We start from the raw sequence: 20,000 nt of genomic DNA on the forward strand, positions 1-20,000 counted from the left end.
AGCCTCCCCACGGACCGGAGCCGAGGAGAGTCCTTCACCTACGACCTGCCCGCCACGCAGAACTCTGGGTGAGTGGAGTGGAGACACACACACGCATTCTTACTAGCGTGCTCTCTCACACACACACACACACACACTCTTTCAGCTTCTAAATAAGCGTGTGCGTGTGTTTACATTCCTGCACTATGTTGTACTCATCCATCACTGATAGAGCCAGCTGCCAACAACACCGTGGTCATAGGTTTAATACCCGAGGAATAAACACGGAGGGGAAAAGACGTGTGTCTGGACTGTAGCGATTGTGAGCTGATTTGGATGAAGGCGTCTGCTGCCCAGTAAATCAGTGTCGAGGTCCCGTAGCCCAGTCACGACACACTCGCATACAGGAGTTATCGTTGTGGTGGTGTGGGAGTGAACAAGCAAGGTGCAGCAGGGTACAAAACCTCACTGAAGATATATATATATATATATATATATTTTTTTTTAAAAGACGCTCCTATAAACCTTATTTCTACAATGCTTGACAAAAATCTATCGAATGGAAACGTTGCTGAATAGGGCTAATGGGAGCATCTAACGGTGTACAGATCTATAGGATGGACACGTAGCTGAATGAAGTTTATGGGAGCGTCTAACGTGTACTGATCTATAGGATGTCAATGTAGCTGAATGAAGTTTATGGGAGCGTCTAACAGTGTACTGATCTATAGGATGGAAACGTAGCTGAATGAAGTTTATGGGAGCGTCTAACAGTGTACTGATCTATAGGATGGAAACGTAGCTGAATGAAGTTTATGGGAGCGTCTAACGTGTACTGATCTATAGGATGGAAACGTAGCTGAATGAAGTTTATGGGAGCGTCTAACGTGTACTGATCTATAGGATGGAAACGTAGCTGAATGAAGTTTATGGGAGCATCTAACAGTGTACTGATCTATAGGATGGAAACGTAGCTGAATGAAGTTTATGGGAGCATCTAACAGTGTACTGATCTATAGGATGGAAACGTAGCTGAATGAAGTTTATGGGAGCATCTAACAGTGTGCAAATCTTCCTTCTTCCTTCTGATTGTCATCTTCTGTGTGGTAGTGAATGTGTTATCTGCACCAAGTTGTGGTTCTAAAAAGGGGAATTGAGAGAGCAATGCTTGAAGAAAGAGCTTTCTGTGGCCAACCTGCATTTACTGAACACTTGAGTGGCGTGTTGAGTGACGCTCCCTGAAAACTAGAGGAGGATTGTGTGAGAGAATGAGAGAATGGCTGAGTCAGAGAGAGAGAGAGAGAGAGAATTCCAACAGTAATTGTGTTGGAAAGTGGCAGAGAGAGAGAGAGAGAGAGAGAGAGAGAGAGAGAGATTTAATGGCCATGAGAAATGTTGAGAGAGTGGATGGGGCGAAACGGGGAGAGAGGGATTTTTTGTTGGAGGAGGAAAGAGGGAGAGAGAGGGATTGCGTCGGACAAATTCTCACACAATTGACTGGGCGCCCACAGGCCTTCCTGAGGAAATGGCTGTGGTCGGAGGAGCGAAGGATAGAGAGAGGGGGGCAGAGAAAGAAAGAAAGAAAGAGAAAGAAAGAGAGAGAGAATGGTAAAGCCAGATAGCCATAGCGACCTTGAGCGGTGGAGTGCAACAGAAGCGGAGGCAGTGCGGAGCAGAGGGGGTTTGGTCAGCTCTGTTTTCACTACGCAGGACCACCACACCCTCACTGCCCGCCGGACCGCAGCAACAACAACACAAATCACTGAGCCCTCCGCTTCCCCCTGCCTCACCACCAACCGACCCCACACACACACACACACACACACACACACACACACACACACACACACATGCGCCTGCACCACTCCCCTGGCCACAACACACACTGAAACACCATTCATTGACACCTCTGACCACTCCGACTGAGCTAGAATAGAAAGCTATTAGCTTGAAACAAGGTTTCCAGTTTGCTTTAAAGTTTAAAGGTCACATCGTATACTTGACACCTTTGGTTTGCTCATTGTTTCTGCTAGCTGTCGTCCATGTTCAAACCAACCTGCAACATTTTTAGATCCCCATTCTCTCACACACAACTTTTTAAAGCTGTCACTAGTGAGGCTGAGAGTGAGACTCTTTTTTTTTTCTTATCTCGGAGGCCTGGACTTGGGACCTCGGAGTCGGTGTCCGGGTCGGGGTGGCAGAGACAGACGCTGGCGTGGAGGTGACAGGCTTTTGTTGTGGAGAGGGTGGAGGGTGGAGGGTGGAGGGTGGAGGGTGGGTGTGGGAGGGGATGGAGGGGAGCCGTGTTTCCTTCACTTCTTCCTGCCAGATCCTGCCCGCTGATCAAAAGGGGCCCCTGGGCAGACAGCAATGTGTGTGTGTGTGTGTGTGTGTGTGTGTGTGTGTGTGGGAAAGGCAGAGCTTCACACATCAGCGCGGTCATCACCACCACGTGTCTGAGACGGCTGAAAAACATGCTGTCGACAAACACTCAGCAAAAAAGACACGTATTCACATTCTCACACTCCCACACACTATTTACATACACACACACACACACACACACACACACACACACACAAACACACACACACACACACACACACACACACACACAAACATGTGCGCTCACATACAGGATGACAAAACAGGTGGATGACTTCATATGTGTATCTTGAACTATCTAATTACAACAATTTTTTTTCCATTAGCGCATCAAGAATGTTGCTACAAAAACGCTGAATAGGATTCCTTGAACAACTGCCTTCTGACACTTCTCGGCCACTTCTTGTTCTCGTTCTTATTCGTGTCGCTTGACGACGGCTCCTTTTTCCGTCTCCCCGTGTTCCTCCAGGTTCCCCTTCAAGCAGTCGATGAGCAGCAGCCACTCGTCTCACGGGAACCTGTCGCAGGTGTCCGTGACCTCGGGGGACTTCCTGGGCACGGACGAGGTCGAGAGTCCACTCCACTCGCGGCCGGCCAAGATTTCTGAGAGACGCTCGAACAGCAGCACAGACATCCAAGGCAAGTCCTCCCCGCCGCTGGAGAAAAAAACAAATACACACTACATTCAACAACATTAACAGCTTTTATTTGTCAATTTGACTTCAAGATTAGTAGGCAAGATTTGTGTTCTTAATCAAAGCTGTTGGCACATGATAGTCTTAACCCGAAACTTTCTTCGACTGGCTGAAGTCATGGGTTTCACATTCTAAGGTGGTTTCGAAAATGTTGGCTGCAGAATCTGAGACAATCCTAAATATATCATAATGTAAATATAATTAGAACTCAGTTTGTGAAGAACAGCAAATAAAACACTTAAGATATGCGCATGACTAACTTGGTATTTCCCCTTTGTGTCCTTGTGTATGTTTAATGTCCAGTTCAGGCATGAAGACATTCTGCCAACTTTTTTTTTTGACAGTAAACATTCCGTTCTCTGTTTTTATTTGCCATTGTCACTCCCTCTCAGAACTCTAGTGTAGTGGTTAGCAATGCCAATTCAAATCGCATTACAATAGTGTGGCTCACTTTTGCTAAATGCTCCCTTAAGTGAGTTAGCCTGTGGAATACACACCCAGCGCCAACACCCCCCCCCCACACACACACACACACACACACACACACCCCACCCACTGCCTCACAGACACACGATCACACCCTCTCCCTCTCCGGCTAGATTGTTCCCCGCTAATGAGTTTAGATTGTATCTGCCCTCACACCTCTCTCCCCTAATACTTAAGGGCCTCCTACAGCCCGGTGAATGTGTCACCACTAAAATGAATGGGAGCCATTGACAGATTGTTAAACTCTCACTCAATGGCTGCTGCTCAGGTGGTTGTGCTGGAGGTAGCAGATTAAACGTGTAAAACTGTGTGGAATGGCTGCTGCTCAGGTGGTTGTGCTGGAGGTAGCAGATTAAACGTGTAAAACTGCGTGGAATGAGTAAAAATGATTTGAGAACACAAAGGCTGTTTGAAGCTTCGTCAATAGATGTTACTTATTTTCATTAACACCATCTCCTGAGTGGAATGTGTAAAGGTGTCTTCAGATTCAGATCTTGAAGCTCATAAGAACTTTCAAAGGAGCTTGAGAATGTGCCTGCATCAAAAAAATGTTCAAAGCGCTCGCTTCTTTGCTGTGCTACAGAGCATGGTTAGGGAGCACTTTGAGGTTCTCCACAAGTCTCTCTCTCTCTCTTATTAATAATGTTGATGAACATGATGAGATAGGATCTGTGCTGGGGTTGGAATGAGGGCGACTGGCCTCCGGAGATAAGGGGCCGTCTCGGCTTCTGGTGGAGGGCGTGGCTGTTGCTAATGGGGTGTGTGTGTGTGTGTGTGTGTGTGTGTGTGTGTGTGTGTGTGTGTGTGTGTGTGTGTGTGTGTGTGTGTGTGTGTGTGTGTGTGTGTGTGTGTGTGTGTGTGTGTGTGTGTGTGTGTTGGGGGTGAGGTGGGACTTCTGAGATGTGATCTATGCTCCGCACAGTGGGGAGCCTGCTAATGCCCTGAGGGGTGACTCAGGTAGCCTGCAAGGCTGGAGACGATGTTAAGGATCCTACCTGTGTATGTGTGAGTGTGAGTGAGTGAGAGGGAGAGAGAGAGAGAGTGAATGTGTGTGTGTGTGTGTGTAAGGAGCTGGCTTGTCTCAGCTCCCTGCTGTGTGCCACCAGGCCTCGGCAGCTGAGGTCATCCTTGTGAGTGGAGATTAACACTGCCTTGTCCTCAGTTGACTGTCTTATTTACAGAACCTCCCTCTCTCTCTCCGTCTCTCTCTCTCTCTCCGTCTCTCTCTCTCTCCCTCCGTCTCTCTCTCTCTCTGCCCTCTCACTTTCCAACCCTGGTCTAGTCTGGGAAAAAATATCTCACTAGGCCTATTGATAGAAGTCTGACAGATATACCACCATGCTTTAAATGTTGTTGTTGAATAATCCAGCTCTGAGTGGAGTCACTGGGAAATACAGACAAATCCGTCAGCAGCCAAAACACTTTGTACGTGATGTACATGAGATCAAGTCTCGCAACCTGCCACTGAAACACTCAAAGGAAGAAATGTAATTGTAAATTGCAAAAGGAAATCCTTTCATTTTGCAACTTAAAGACAAATTGCTTACCTTGGCTGGTCTCCAGATTTATCATTCAAGTATGTGAGCATGTGAATGTTTCTTACACGACGACTCATTCATGTGGTCGTGTTCAGATGAGAATCATGTGGCCTCCCACTGATTGTCGTCTAGCGCACACGCAAACCAGTCGGACTCGTGCGCTGTCCTCACGTGCCAATGGGGTCACACACTCTTCATGAAAACCTCCGACACGAGTTGAAGGGCTGCCAGGCCCCCCCCCCCCCCGTCAGATACAGATGCCGCGTTTGCATGGGCATTTGCATACATAACTAAGGATTGATTTGAGAGGTCTGGCACGTGGCCCAGCCCCGGAGAGATCCAATGATTAGATAATGCGCGCGCCGAGATGAGAATCGTTAAAGGTCGTATGACCTTATTGGTGAGGGGGAAAAAAAGAAGAAGTTGTAGGGGGGAAAAAAACAATGTTGACAGAGTTGTGTTTGAAGGTCTTCAGCTACTGTACCGAATGTGTTGTGTAACGCTGACGTTTGTCCGTCTCTCTGGTGTGTCCTGCAGCTCTGCGGATACAGGGCCCGTTCCGAGCGTGGGGGGCGGGCAATCAGGGCGGAGGCATGTGCAGCGACTCGGAGAGTGCAGGCGGCAGCAGCGAGTCCCGATCCATGGACTCTCCTACAGCCAGCCCAGGTAGGCCCCACACTCTCCCTCTCTTTCTCTCTCTCTCTCTCTCTCTCTCTCTCTCTGTCTGTCTCTTCCTCTCTCTCTCTCTCTCTGTCTGTCTCTCCCTCCCATATGCTATCTTTCATCTGGTAAACACCCCGAGGCTCTAGGTGTGCACAGCTGCCTCTGGGTCCCTCCTCCACCTCCACCTCCACCTCCACCATTCCACACGTCGTGCCTCTCTCTCTCTCTTTCTCGCTCTCTCAACACCGAGCTGACTGATGTCGTCAGCGCCTGCTGACAGTTATGACACACACACACACACACACAGAGACGAGTGGAGGAGTCAGGGCCTCGCGGGTGTGTGCCGAGCCTCACGTACTGCGGCGTCCTCTTCTCCGCCCCGGGGGGGAAGTTCACTCTGGGCCCTGCAAAAAAGGCGCCGAGCACTGACGCACCTCAGGCTAACATCTGCTACGGACGAGACTCCTGTGGTTTAACCACAACTCTTGATCTTTTGACAAACTTTCGACAAATCACTTATAAACACTACAATAGCAATAGCTTATAACACTGAATAGCAGCAGTGCCAACCGGTATTTCCTTCAGTATTGACAGTGCTATTAAAAAACTAATTAAAAGACTGCTTGCATAGATTAGAAGTGTTAAGCCTTTTAAAACCCAAGTGGCATGTTATTTCTCGTTGCATATCCAAGCCGATGTCTAATAGACACCTGATGCTGATTAACGCCTTCAGAGCTGATTTCATTAAACAACAAATCTGGGCCATTTGTGGAGGATCCCTCCGTTAATATTCCCAAATCACAGCGGCTTTGTCCCGGCATCCTGTGGAATGTCAGGAATGCTGGGCCAGATATGTCTGGGATAGGCGGCTCAATCAGGCCATTATCGGCCCGTCTGGGAGGAGGGGTGGAGGGATTGATCAGTGAATAGAGGTGTGAATCACCCTTGATGCCCCTGCCGGGTGGTCTTTGGCTTGGACTATGATCCCCATGCATATAGTCCCCCCCCTCCCCCACTCCCCTGCTCCCCTGATCTGACAACACGCCCCTTCAGATCAGCCCACGCCTCTTAAAAACCCCCAGCAGCCTCAAGGTGCCACACACACACACACACATACGTACTACACTTGACGGATATCAGCAGCCAAAGAAGGTGCCTCGCTGCTGCTGCTGCTGCTTTTACTACTGGGATGACCATGGGGTTTTTCTGTTTGGTCCCAGGGGACTTCAAGAGGAGGCTGCCACGGACCCCTTCCACAGGCACCATGTCTTCGGCAGACGACCTGGACGAGAGGGAGCCCCCGTCCCCCTCGGACAACGGTGGTGAGTGTCCGTCCGCATAGTTGCAGCGTGGAGAAAATGACACGCGGCATGCGAGGTCAACCTTTTTTTTATGCACGCGTGTCTGTCAGTTGGCCGTTCCTTTTGTTGTCACATCCTTTGTGTGGAAATATGCAGACGAGACTGCACAGAGTGTAGAATTTTAAGAATGTCCTTTATAGTGACTGTTGTAGGTATTCATTATGCATACACGCACACACACACACACACACACACACACACACACACACACACACACACACACAAACACAGACTCGCACACACACACACACACACGCACACAGTCTCACACACACACTGAAAGGATAGTGTAGACTTTTTCTTTGACCGAACAATGCTGTTAAGAAATTGTGTCACGCACTTTGAGGAGGTGATTTGTGAAGAGGTTGTTTTCTAAAAAGGGTTTCATTCACCTTTATTGGAAGTGTCGCTCGCTGCGAGTTCGCTTTCGGAATGTTGAGAGGAACGTTGCCTCGTTGTCTGCCGGGAGAGGTGCTAAGGCTCGTTGTGTTCGTCTTTTCTCTCTGCTGTCAGGCTTGAGTGAAATGGTCACGGAGACCGCCAGCTCCCCCGGACCTTTCCGGAACGCGCAAATGTCCAAGGCGGCCCAGACACACAAGCTGAGGAAACTCCGGGCGCCGTCGAAGTGCAGAGAGTGTGACAGCCTGGTGGTGTTCCATGGAGCCGAGTGTGAGGAGGTAAGTACACACACACACACACACACACACACACACACACACACACACACACACACACCCATTCAGACACATCCCTCATACTCAATGACTTCTTTAAAAGGTCCTTTTCTCTCCTTTTAGTTAGCGCTCTCTACTTTGCATAAATCAAATTAGTTCCAAGCATTCTTCAACGTTTTAGAAAGTGGACGTTGTTTTAAGGCCGTTACACAACACAACACTCGGGTCCTTGCTTGACTTTGGTGCCACAATTCTTTTTTCTCTCTCTCCCTCCCCTCCTTCAGTGTTCCCTGGCCTGCCATAAGAAGTGTCTGGAAACTCTGGCCATTCAGTGTGGCCACAAGAAGCTCCACGGCAAGCTGCACCTGTTTGGCATCGACTTTGCGCAGGCGGCCAAGAACAGCTCCGACGGTATTCCTTTCATCATCAAGAAGTGCACGTCGGAGATTGAGAACAGGGCGCTCAACATCAAGGTATGAAGCATCTTCTTCCCACCCAAACAAAACAAAAAGCACCACCTCTGGACATCCCTCTGGCTCTCTCACGCTGCTAAAATGGTTGTATCTTGAGAGGCAAGTATCGTGAAAGGCCCTTTTGTTTGTTTTTTTTCCCCCCAAAGGGCATCTACCGCGTGAACGGAGCCAAATCTCGGGTGGAGAAGCTGTGCCAGGCGTTTGAGAATGGCAAGGACCTGGTGGAGCTGTCAGACCTCTACCCCCACGACATCAGCAATGTCCTGAAACTCTACCTGCGACAGGTAGGCATCCATTTAGTCCGCTTTCGTTGGCCAATTCCTTGTTGTAATGACTAGGATATCTATTTACAGAGACCAACATGACTCATGTGGTTTAAGCGTTCAGTAATGAAGCTAAGTGCTAATAAGCTAATATGTGTTCTTCTGCGGATTCCTTCGTAGCTACCGGAGCCACTCATTCTGTTCCGCTACTACAACGACTTCATCGGCTTGGCCAAGGAGAGCCAGAGCGTCATCGTGGAGGAAGTGGAGGCATCGCGCGGGTCGCTGGCCTCCGAGACGCGGCAGGTGAGCGTCGAGCTGAACCGCGTCCTCTTCAAGATCCGGGACCTCCTCCGCCAGCTGCCCCTGGCCCACTACAAAACGCTGCAGTTCCTGGTCGAGCACCTGCACAGGTATGTTTGTACATGGATGTTTTTATTTACCTTCCCCTGGTTGCTCTAATTGATTTATTTTGCGTGACCCAAGATTGACTCATAGTCACAGCAGTAGTGGGCATAAAGAATGCAATGGTATAACAAGGCTAGTTGGGCAGTCTCACAAAAAACATTGCTCATACTGTTTACTATTTTTTACCATAACACAATTAATCACTGAGGTGATTACAACGTGCATGGGTGGCTCCTAATTTTGTTGTTTCAACAACCACCTGTCCACCCCAGGGTCACCGAGAAGGCCGACGAGAACAAGATGACGGCCAGCAACCTGGGCATCATCTTCGGGCCCACGCTCATCAAGCCGCGGCAGACGGACGCGGAGGTGTCGCTCTCCTCGCTGGTGGACTACCCCTACCAGGCGCTCATCGTGGAGCTCCTCGTCCGCCACTTCCAGATGATCTTCGACGCGCCCCTCAGCCCGCTGCCCGTCTCGCCCGCGGCCGGCGAGAGCTCGCCGCTGCCCGTCAAGTCGCGCCTCACGGCGCAGGAGAAGGAGCGGCAGCTCAACCGCCACTCCACGTCTCTGGGGGACATCAAGGAGGTGAGTCGTTGGCCCGCGGGCCACCACCACGCGCTCCCAAACGACCCCGGTCAGAACTCTTGGACGGTGAAGTACCGCTTCTGGTCAAGGCCCGTTGGGATGACACGGTTTCTTTCTCTGTCTTTGCAGCAGCAAAATGCTAAGATGTATAAGAGGCACTCCTCAGTGATCCCTTCCACGCAGCTGATGGATGAGGTGAAAGAGGCCAAGGCCAGGACTGAATATGCACCAGGTCAGTATTGGTGGAAGAGCACAGAAAGCCCATAGATACAGTAATTTCCTGCATATAAGCCGCATTGTGTATAAGCCACAGGACAGTGTTTTCTGCAAGTTAAAAGAAACAAAACCATATTAACACCATATTAACTGCCCCCCTGTATTAACCTCATAGCTGAACAAATTTAGCAAAATTTATGTAAAAGCCGCGGCTAATAGTCGGGGAATTACGGTAACACATGGATGCGTGTTGTGATGTATACAAAAAGCACTGTAGTGTTTGAATGATTGCTTGATTGCTTTGTCCCTTTTTGCTTTTGACAGCCATGGATACCGTGGACTCGTCGACCATCAACGGACTCTTATCAGCCAGCACCCCGGACATCCAGAGCTCGCCGCGCTTCCCCCGAGCCCAGGTCTCGTCGCTCTGCATCCCCGTCTCTTCCTCTTCGCCCGTGGCTTCGCCCACCAGCCCCACGCCCGGCTCCGCCTCCGGCTCCGGCTCCAACCGGGTCCAGATGCGGCCACCGCGCTCCAAGCTGTCGTCCCGGCCCGTCAGCCTGCCTCCCGAGCGGCTGCTGAACGCCCGCAACGCCGCCGACGCCGCCGCCTCCGCCCGCAACGCCCAGACGAGGGACGCGGCCATCGAGGAGGCCTCGGAGGAGGAGCCGCAGCCCCAACAGCAGCCGCCACCGCAGCAGCAGCAGCATCAGCAGGGTCGGTCAGGGCTGAAGTCGCGGTCCGGCACGGCGCACTACCGGAGCACGTACATCGACACGCAGACGCTGCGGCGCAAGTGGGACCGCGAGTACAAGCGCTACGACATCACGGCGCGCACGGCCATGATCGTGGCCAAGCTGCCCGGGCAGGACGCCGGCGGAGGAGGAGGAGATGCGGGCACGGGGCTCGCGGTACCCGCCGCCGCCGCCGCCACAACGGCCGCAACGATCCCGCTGTCGTCGTCGGTGCCCTCGTTGATGCGTTTCTCCGAGCGCATGACGGGAACGGGCAGCCTGAGCCGGCAGGGCCGCGGAGCGCTGAGGCGGGAGGGGAACGTGAGCGAGTACAGCCCGGTGCCGACCACCTTCCGAGCCCCGCGCACCCTCCAGCCGCCCCCCGGAACCTTCTACAAGCCCCCCGCCGTGGGCAGGGCCAAGTCCCTCACGGAGATCTCCATCAAGCCCAGCGGGCCGGTGGCGTCAGCGAACAGCGCAGAGGACGACGACGACGACGACGACGATGAGGAGGAGGAGGTGTTGGAGATCGAGGTGTCCGTGGACGGGCCGTGCCCAGAGGCGGAGACCCAGAGTCTGGAGCCCCACTCCCCATCCCAGTCTCCCAGCTCCAGTCCGGAGGAGCTCAACCAAAGCGAGGCCAAGCCCGTCTACCAGAGACTACGCTCACGTCGGCTGCAGGAGTTCGAGCACCGGGAGGCCCATTTTGTATGACCTTCCTCCATTCTGATCCCTAGTCAGTTTCCTTGGCCAGCAGTGGGTGGCTGAGAGATTCCTGGTTATCTTAAAAAAAAATGTGTCATATTGTACATGAAGAATCACACCTGAAAAAAAACAAAAACTGAACAGACATTGTAAAGCTGTGAGGCGAACACCACGGAAGTGTTATATATAGTTAATATATACCCTGTTACCTGGAGTCTACAGGCTTAGATGAGGAAAGCCGGGTGGATGAACTGAAAAACTCAGAAGTATGCACTTAGTTTCAGTTGTGTTTCGCGTAGTTCCTTCTTTTAGGTTAAGCAGTTTGAAATGTGTTATCAAGATGGAGCTCAGCAACAGAGAAAATATGAACAACATGTTCAAAATGAACAATGTATTTTTTAACAAAACAAAACATTCAAAATGGAACTGCTAAACAGTTACGGCAGAATGGAAACACTTTCTTTCTAAACTGTGCAATTGACCTCACTTGGAGAATATTAGACTGTTGTATAAAAATGTACTGTTACTATGCCAAAAATAATTCAACTGTTACTATTGTGTTTATTGTCACTTTATCACCACTGTTTTAATGCACTTACGAGGCTTAATCCAATCATCCCCAATTGTTTTTGTACATTTCTACCATTTTTGTAATGCAGTATTTTATTGTATGTGTACAGTATTACTTGTGTTCAAGTATTCAAAGGACAAATGTTTTAATTTGATATGCTGTATAATCAAAAAAAAAAAAAATCTAATACAATATTTTGTATTGAACCTTTATGTCTAAGTTACATTACTGGATAGCTGCCTGAAATGTGTGGTGAATATTACGGACAATTAGAATCATTCTTTTGGAGGGACATAACTTCCATTATTCTATTTTTTAATATTGGCTTTAATGTCTTTTCAAAACACATTAAAAAGTTCACTGATGTATGATATGGTGTTTTGTACAAAGTATATTGATATATTTTGCTCACTTCTAGAGTAAGGTCAAAAAGGATGTTTATATGTCAAAACAAAACAACTTTTGATATCTGCAGACCCCACTGATTAAGCTCAAGTAAGTGCATTGTCTATGTAAACTGTATATCCCTCAATGTTTTATAAAATATTATCAAAAGGATTTCTCTGCTTATCTGAAATCTTTGAACTCCTCTACTGCATTATAAAGGCACATGTCAGAACTCAGAACACACTTTTGTAACTTATTAAAACGGCAGTTCATGGCTCACAAGTTTGCAAACTCATGTCAGGTCATTTTATAATATGTTGTGTGGACTAACTAGGCTTATTTGAAGACATATGGTGGACATGGGATCACAACCTAAAAATGTGTCATACAAATGAGATTTTCCTAGTTCCGTTGTGAACGAGGTGCAGGTTCAGCGCACACACTAAACTACTTTGCCGTTTTCACATAGGTCATGGCCCACAGTGGCTAAATCTCACTTAGGGTAATGAAATTAGTGCTCTTGAATTTGGTGAAGATCAAAGGTTCAGCTTCCAACCCTTCTGCTTGAAAGCAAAATACACCATTTACACCTCAAAATTTAATTTACATTTGGCTACTTGTTGATTCGCTCATTGCTGGCTGGGCAGGTCCGTGGCAAAATGGATGAAAGGTGTGAGTTAGGTCTCAGCATTCAGAGGGGGGATTAAAATAATCTGATTACAACTCCCAGTAGGATCGCACCAAAGCGGCAGCGCACACTCCAACATGGAACGCCGGGCCAAATGCCTATTGTGGAACATTTTATGAGATGTTTCTTTACGCGACTATGTCCCCCCTGCGGTGAGTAAACTACGTAACTTATATTTCTTTACCAACAGGTATAGGCACTGTAAGGATTAGCGCCTGCTATTCTGCTAGTGAGTCTTGAAGATAACAAACGCAGTGCCGACAGATGGATGTTACATAACGCTGTCTCAAAGACTGAACAGTGATGCGGTTTCTTATTCGTACTGGTGCGCTGAAGCGCGACCGGGTATTGTGTCCCTCATTCATTCCAGCAGGAGTACAACACGCAATTCACCAGCGTATTGAATCTAACAGCGATAAGCTAGGCTAATACTAGGTTGCTATTAAGACGTTCACAGGCTATTGTATTGGCCATTGCTCCATTGCACCGTATCGAGCTAAGAGGCGTCTCTGGAAAGACAATTTAATAGTTGCCACCAGTATTTTCCACGTCGATTTGTAGTGCAGGAGGCAATAGGGTCTCGCCCTCGGCTCGCTTAGCGTTGTTAGCTGGTCTGCTTAAATGAATAATCTACTCACAGGTCAGTGTTGAGCTCTCAGGTAGGTACGTGCACCACTCACGCAGGGAAATTGGCTAAAATCAACCATCATGGCCGTCTTAAAAACAAACACAACACATCTGTTTGAAATGATGTTTATGTCAGAGAATGATGTAATACCAGTGGTGGTGATTGAGGCTTGTGTGGTCAGTCCCCCATAGGTATGTGGTTTGCATACTTTTGCTTATGTCACACATATGGTTCAGAAGCTCACTGTTCTGCCGGTCACAGCCTGTTATTATACAGCATTGCCTTAGGAAATACAGTCATGACATAACAGGCATGTCAACTGCTAGCCTAGTATGTCAAGTCAGGGCATTTCCACATAGTGGTCACTGGGAAGCTCTTAATATGATCCAGTGTGTTTGTCAGCATAACACTGTCCAACGTCTAACATGATTTGTTTCAAACGTATTATTAGGAGAGTGCAGCCAATGATATGTGCTCATGGGGCTATTGTGTGTATTGATTGGCATGACCTAGAAAGAGCCTAGGCCTACCCTCTGGGCTGGCCTGTCCCTACAGTTGTGGATACATTCTGTCCGTTTCGCTCAGCATCAAACTGTTTGTGTGGAGAGACTGCAGAGAAAAGAGGGGCCCACCCAAGCACTGTAGCTATATGGAGAGGCATGAGCTACCCCTAGAGCTGAACGCGGCTTTCAAAATATCCACGGAGTAGAACAGAACAGTGTGTTTTGATGTTTGTGTTGTCTATTTTGGTGTCCTTATGTTTTTGTACAGGTTGGTGACCTTGTAGTGACCCCTCTTGGGAGGGGTAAGGGGCGGGGGGGCACTGAAGCGTAACCATGGGTACCGGCAGCCAGGTCCGGTTGCTTCTGTGGAAAAACTGGACTCTCCGGAAGAGACAAAAGGTAAAAAAAGAGCAACAACCAAAAAATACTCTTCGTTCCACTATTGCCTGCTTGCTACGTAGGTCATAAATCACAAGCGTATGCGAGCACATACTCACACACTCACACACGTGCACACACACACACACACACACACACACACACACACACACATCGGGCATGATTTGCTGCTCTTCCTGATGCTTTTGGCCCAGGTGGAAGATGACATTGTGGTGGACCTCAAAGGTAGAAAAAAAGAGAAGAAACCCCACAAAGCTCATATTGAGAACAAGCCTCACATCAAGAGGTGATCTGAGCCCCTTCTTGTTGGACAAGTCCGTGCAAGGTGCCTCGCGCTTTTGTCCTGTCAACCGATATACCACCAGGAAGGGACAGATAGGGTGGAAGCCCACTGGGCGAGGGCGTCTCTTAACTCGGATCATTGTGAGTGCTCAGCCATGCATTTGGGAAAGGCCTCCCCCTCCCCTCCCACCCTCCGGTCCTCCCACCGTCCCCCTGAGCATCCCAGCGCGGGCCGCGTTTGAAGGAACGCCAGGAACACAGAACGAGTATCCCAAGAGCAGAGATAAGATCGGACCGCTGGCCCATGTCTCACTGCCAGCCCCCCCCCCCCCCCCCCCATCCTCCCTCCCCTCAACCCCACCTCCTCACTGTCCCCCTCAACCCCCACAAACCAGCCCCCAGCCTCCAGCCCCTAACCCTCCCCTCTCCCAGACAACGATGCCTGCCAAGGGGCTTCAAACGACCCTTCTATTGTTACACGGCCTTGTTTGCATTGATTCTTGGCCCCCGTTCCTTGCCTCTGTAAATACGCGGTGTGTGACTGTGATATTGGTGGCCTCTTCTATTTAAAAAAAAAAAAAAAAGAGAGAAAGTACAGGAGCCCCCTTGTCTCTGTTTAGCAACAGTGTTTCTCTGGATTCGTCAACGTGACTGCTCCTGCCTCCACCGTGGGTGAATAGAGGGCATGTGATTTAGGCATAGGGTGGGTCCTGGAAATGGCACACATTCTGCTAAGCTGCAGGGGAGAATGAAGGAGTGTTAAAGGCCCAGGTCCAATCAAAGCAAAGGCGTTATTTCAAACAATGTGGTGATGGAATTGTGGAAGGAGTAATCAAGTTATAATGAGTTATTTGGACAAAGAGCTGAGCAGTTGTCGAAAAGCAGAGCTTTTTCATTGTGGCCTTATTGGACTCCTATTCTCTTCCAGTAAAACTTGGCGGCTTATGAGGAAACAGGATTATTTATGTCCCCAATAAACATTCAGTCTCTGTTTCAGCCTACTATACACAAAACGCAATGTCCCCTGCTCGATTGTTGACATGGTCAAGGTCAAGGTCTCATTCCCTTAACCTCAGGTTGAACTTTAACCCCTCAAATGGAAAACAGTCTCGCTTTGACCCCTCCATTTTTGGTAATTGGGGTTATTAGTTTGTGAGTGTGCCTGTCAATCAACAAGTCAAGTAGCTCTTTCTGTTATTGTCTTCAGTGGCCTAGAGTCTCCCGCACAATTGGCTTTCACCGGGTGAGATGTTTCCACTTGGCTAATAAATGTTAAGTTGTTTTCGCTTCTAATCTAGAATGTTGTTTCTGCAGATCCGCTTCTTCGCCGAGATCATGTGGCCTGTGATGTTGTTTATAGGCCTGGTATGGCTGCGGAGGGCCAACCCGCTCTATCGACAACACGAGTGTAAGTTCAAAGCCTGTTCCCATATTGTTGCGGTGAGACTGTATTGTTTTTGGATCATAAACCTGGACGCGGACCAGCCCTTGATGAAGTCGCACCAGCGCTTTAATGCCGTTCCTGTCTGAGTGCCATTACATGAATGTGCTGTTGATCTAAACTCTGTCTGCCCTCTCTCGTGGTGTAGGTCACTTCCCCAACAAAGCCATGCCCTCCACGGGGATCCTGCCGTGGATCCAAGGCATCTTCTGCAACGCCAACAATCCCTGTTTTCAGTACCCCACGCGCGGCGAGTCGCCCGGTCTGGTGTCCAACTACAACAACTCGTTGTGAGTTTTAGACGCTCGACGGCCCGCTCGGTCAAGTTACAGAGAGATACATTTAATTTACAGTACATCCGTAAATACAGCCTTAGCCGTGAATGTCTGCTTGTGTAGCGTTCAGCAGATTGGCGGGTTGTGTTACAGCCCCCAAAGGAATGCAAAGCATCCTCTTCTTTCAGAAACACAGGAAATTGCATAGAAATATTTTTAGTCACAATGTTTGTGTTTATCTCATATTTGTGGGTGTATTTTTGGCTGTGTGGTTATATATATATATATATATATATATGTATACATATTTTGACTTTGGTTATGTGTTTGTGTTTGTGTGTCTCGCTCTGTGTGTGTGTGTGTGTTTGTGTGACCGCTCCTCAGACTGGCTCGCTTCTGGACTGACACGCAGGAGCTGCTCCTGAGAGACCCGGAGTTCCTGCAGCTGGGCCGGCTGTGGCGCGAGCTTGGCGTGATGGGCAACTTCATGGACACACTGAGGAGCAACCCCCACCTCATTGAAGGTCTGGCCACAACACTGCCCACCCACCCTACCAAATCCTCACCCCCCCACTGTCCCCTGCCCACCCCTGTCCAATCCCCAGCTCATCAAAGTTCATGTCACAACACTGCCCACCCACCCAACCATCACCCTCACCCTCACCCCCCCAACCACCGTCCTCCCCTGTCCACTCCTGTCCACCCCTCTGGCGTTACATCATGTGAGGAATTCCACTCCACTGACAGCCTCCCTATTGTGGGCAGCACTCACCTCCCAATCCCGCATGGCTGGAGTGTGCTGCATTGTGCAGGGGGACCACCGCATTTGCCGCTTTTGTCTCTGAACAGTCAAAGGGCTCTTGCGCTTTGGGCTGTAGTGCCTTCATTAATCAAATTACTGAAAGTACTTGTCTCACAGAGAATCTCAAGTTGTGCAGAGAGAGGGGGTTGGGGTGGGGGTGCAGACTGGTTGAAATCAGTGGCTGCTGCAACTAGGTTGTTCTAATGATTTGTGAAAGTCTTATCAAGTCAGCATTGTGCATTGGCTGAAGATGTCGACGGGCATAATTAACACATTTACAGTCAAACATTTCGTTTACGTCCTCTCCCCAATACAGCAGCTTTTTTTGCTAGCGCTTTTTCGACATGCCCACGATTTCAGAACGAGGTTGGATTGCATCACGTAGGCCTTCTTCTTCGCTCCGAAAAAAGGGCTCTTTTCACCCGAGCGTAGGAAACCTAAGCCTCTTACTTCCCCCCCCACGCCGCCACCCCACCACCCCCTGCACTTTCTCCTCCGCCTTTATTTTCACAGAAAGCACTCCAATTTATTTACCCCGCGGCAGGGCACACAAACAGCGCCCTGTCCGGGAGGGATTGATTCCGACATTCCTCCAGTTGACGAGTCGGCGGGGGCACCCCCGGCCCGCAAAAATAAATCATGCCGGACGGTTATGGCGCGCGGAATGTGATTGATTGCATTCCGGTGATTGATTGCATAAGGGCCCCGACTGCTGACGCTTCCAAGCCTTTTTTAGAGGGGGTCGCGAATGAAAGGATTCTCTCTATATCTCTATATCTCTCTCTCCCTCTCTCTACCCTTCTCTCTCCCTCTCTCTCTCTCTCTCTCTCTCTCTCTCTCCCCCTATCTCTCTTTCTCTCTCTTTTTCTCTCTCTCCCTCTCTCTCTTCCGCTCCCTCCCTTCATCACTCTCTCCATCTCTCTCTCTATCTCTCTCTCCCTCTCTCTCCATCTATCTCTCTCTCTGTCTCTCTCGTGGACAGTCTCTGCCTGTCTGTGTGTGTGTATGGTCGGAATGCATATCAAACAGGCGCTTTTGAGCGGCGGAGAGTGCGGGCCGTCCCCTGGCTGTATTGAGGTGGAAGTGCGGACAATGCGGGCCGCCCCTGTGTGGGCCGGGGGCACAAAGGCCGGGGTGGAGAGGTCACATCCCGCCCTTTGATGAAGCACTTTTCTGGGGGTTTTGTTCGCCAGGTTTGCTGATCCCTCTCCCCCTGCGCACACACGGACTGACACGCAACACACACACACACACACACGCTTTCTCTCCCTCTTTCTCTTTCTCTTTCTCTCTCTCACTTTCTCTCTCTCTCTCTCTCTCTCTGTCTCTCTTTCTGTCTCTCTCTCTCACACACACACACACACAGGTCCCCAGCGGGGGCTGTTGCTCAGAAACGTGCAAACACATCCTGCTTCTCTTCAGTCTGTTTGTCTGATGATCTCAACAGCTCTGTCAATCTCTCCCCTTTTCAACTGTAAATTTTTTCTTTCCTTACTGCTCCCTCTCTTGATTGGCACACCCAGACACACACACACACACACACACACGCACCACATTCATAGGAAAGCACCCTAAGGAAACACATACTGTGTTTATGTAGTTTTCTTTTTCCCTGAAAAGTACCCTTAAAATAGGTATCGGACGTCAGTCACAGTGGGTGTGCATGTGAGAGTTCTGGTTGGCGTAAAATTTAATGAAATTGTGACGTTTCACAGGAGCTCACACACTGATTTCCAGGAGATACATGATTCACATGTTCCCAACAGCCCCAGGGGGTTGCCAGTAATCCAGTGATATTATTTTGATCAGCCCCTGGGGTGTCCAGTCCACCCCTGAACGTTTCCCAAACCTCCTCCTACGCACTTCTCTGGACTCCTCTGAGACTGGGACCTCAACCAGGACACTTTTAATTCAGCTCCGCTCCAACTCAGCACTTAACACCATCACCAGTTCACACTTAACCCCTCAGACAGAGACACTCACTGAGACGGACAGCACCTTTCTCCTCTGGAGAGAGACCGGCCCGGGGTGTTTGTCATGCCATGGGGCTGTCCCTCTCTCTCTCTCGCTCTCTCTCTCTCTCTCTCTCTATCTCTCTCTCTCTCTCTCTCTCTCTCTCTCTCTCACACTCTCTCTCTCTCTCTCTCTCTCTCTCTCTGTCTTTCTCTTTCTCCTCTCGTTCGTTTCCCTGAAGTGACAGAACCCCTGTCTTTGTTTCTGTGTCCCATTCTCCTCCGAGCTGAAAGAGCCCACCCACTCTCAGCCACTGATTCAGGCGCTATAGCTGAATGTGTGATGGATTAGATTCCTTCTTCGGTCTAATTGAAGGAACGTTTTGGAAGAAGTATTCAATCACTGTGCTCATGTTCATTACAATGTCTTGTTGTAAGCGTTTGGCTCGTAACATTTTCTTATTTGTCGTGTTCTGTGGAATAGTATACTGTTGCGTAGTATGGTATAGTGTAATGTTACTATTATAATTGTATGGCATAGTATGATACTGTATATGTAAGGGATAATGTATAGAATGCCGGTCATTATCAGGAAAATAAGTCCCGACAGGGCGAACAGCACCCCGACATGCCAGCGGAGACGAATAAGAAGCTCAAAACACATTTTCCTTGACAGTGGTCTGTTACACTTAGCAACGGTCTGTTATCGAGAAATAGTAGACCTCCGAACATTGGGATGGCCCATTCAAGTGAATGGAGCCTTCTGCAGCATTATGAAGAGCCGTATAATAAGGCAGAATAGTGTAGTATATTCACTCTAAACTGGTCACCAAGAACCCATTCCTTCCTGTAGTCTCGTCTCAAGTCCTCGGCCCCTCCTCATGTTCTCACGTGTCCTCTGCAG

General features: G+C 49.3%; 2 protein-coding genes across 4 annotated transcripts in view; both read left to right on the forward strand.

Annotated features, from left to right (window-relative positions):
- The window catches only part of arhgap29a (Rho GTPase activating protein 29a), a 50,290-nt gene extending 37,894 nt beyond the window's left edge, over positions 1-12,396 (forward strand). For all 3 annotated transcript variants that reach the window (XM_062520760.1, XM_062520761.1, XM_062520762.1), the window contains 11 exons: positions 1-68; positions 2,834-3,003; positions 5,621-5,749; positions 6,967-7,068; positions 7,621-7,784; positions 8,066-8,254; positions 8,401-8,538; positions 8,698-8,930; positions 9,198-9,513; positions 9,643-9,745; positions 10,054-12,396. The exon at positions 1-68 is cut by the window's left edge and continues 123 nt beyond it. In XM_062520760.1, the coding sequence (XP_062376744.1) occupies positions 1-68; positions 2,834-3,003; positions 5,621-5,749; positions 6,967-7,068; positions 7,621-7,784; positions 8,066-8,254; positions 8,401-8,538; positions 8,698-8,930; positions 9,198-9,513; positions 9,643-9,745; positions 10,054-11,177 (2,736 nt within the window). In that variant the 3' untranslated portion in view covers positions 11,178-12,396. The remainder of the gene's footprint in view (positions 69-2,833; positions 3,004-5,620; positions 5,750-6,966; positions 7,069-7,620; positions 7,785-8,065; positions 8,255-8,400; positions 8,539-8,697; positions 8,931-9,197; positions 9,514-9,642; positions 9,746-10,053) is intronic.
- Positions 12,397-12,894: 498 nt separating this feature from the next.
- Positions 12,895-20,000, forward strand: part of abca4a (ATP-binding cassette, sub-family A (ABC1), member 4a) — a 57,767-nt gene continuing 50,661 nt past the window's right edge. Inside the window, exons 1-5 of the mRNA XM_062521389.1 lie at positions 12,895-12,966; positions 14,214-14,344; positions 15,941-16,034; positions 16,216-16,357; positions 16,727-16,866. Coding sequence (XP_062377373.1) covers positions 14,279-14,344; positions 15,941-16,034; positions 16,216-16,357; positions 16,727-16,866 — 442 coding nt within the window. The 5' untranslated portion in view covers positions 12,895-12,966; positions 14,214-14,278. The remainder of the gene's footprint in view (positions 12,967-14,213; positions 14,345-15,940; positions 16,035-16,215; positions 16,358-16,726; positions 16,867-20,000) is intronic.

Source organism: Sardina pilchardus, chromosome 19 (assembly GCF_963854185.1).
Source record: "Sardina pilchardus chromosome 19, fSarPil1.1, whole genome shotgun sequence".
Lineage (NCBI taxonomy): Eukaryota > Metazoa > Chordata > Actinopteri > Clupeiformes > Clupeidae > Sardina > Sardina pilchardus.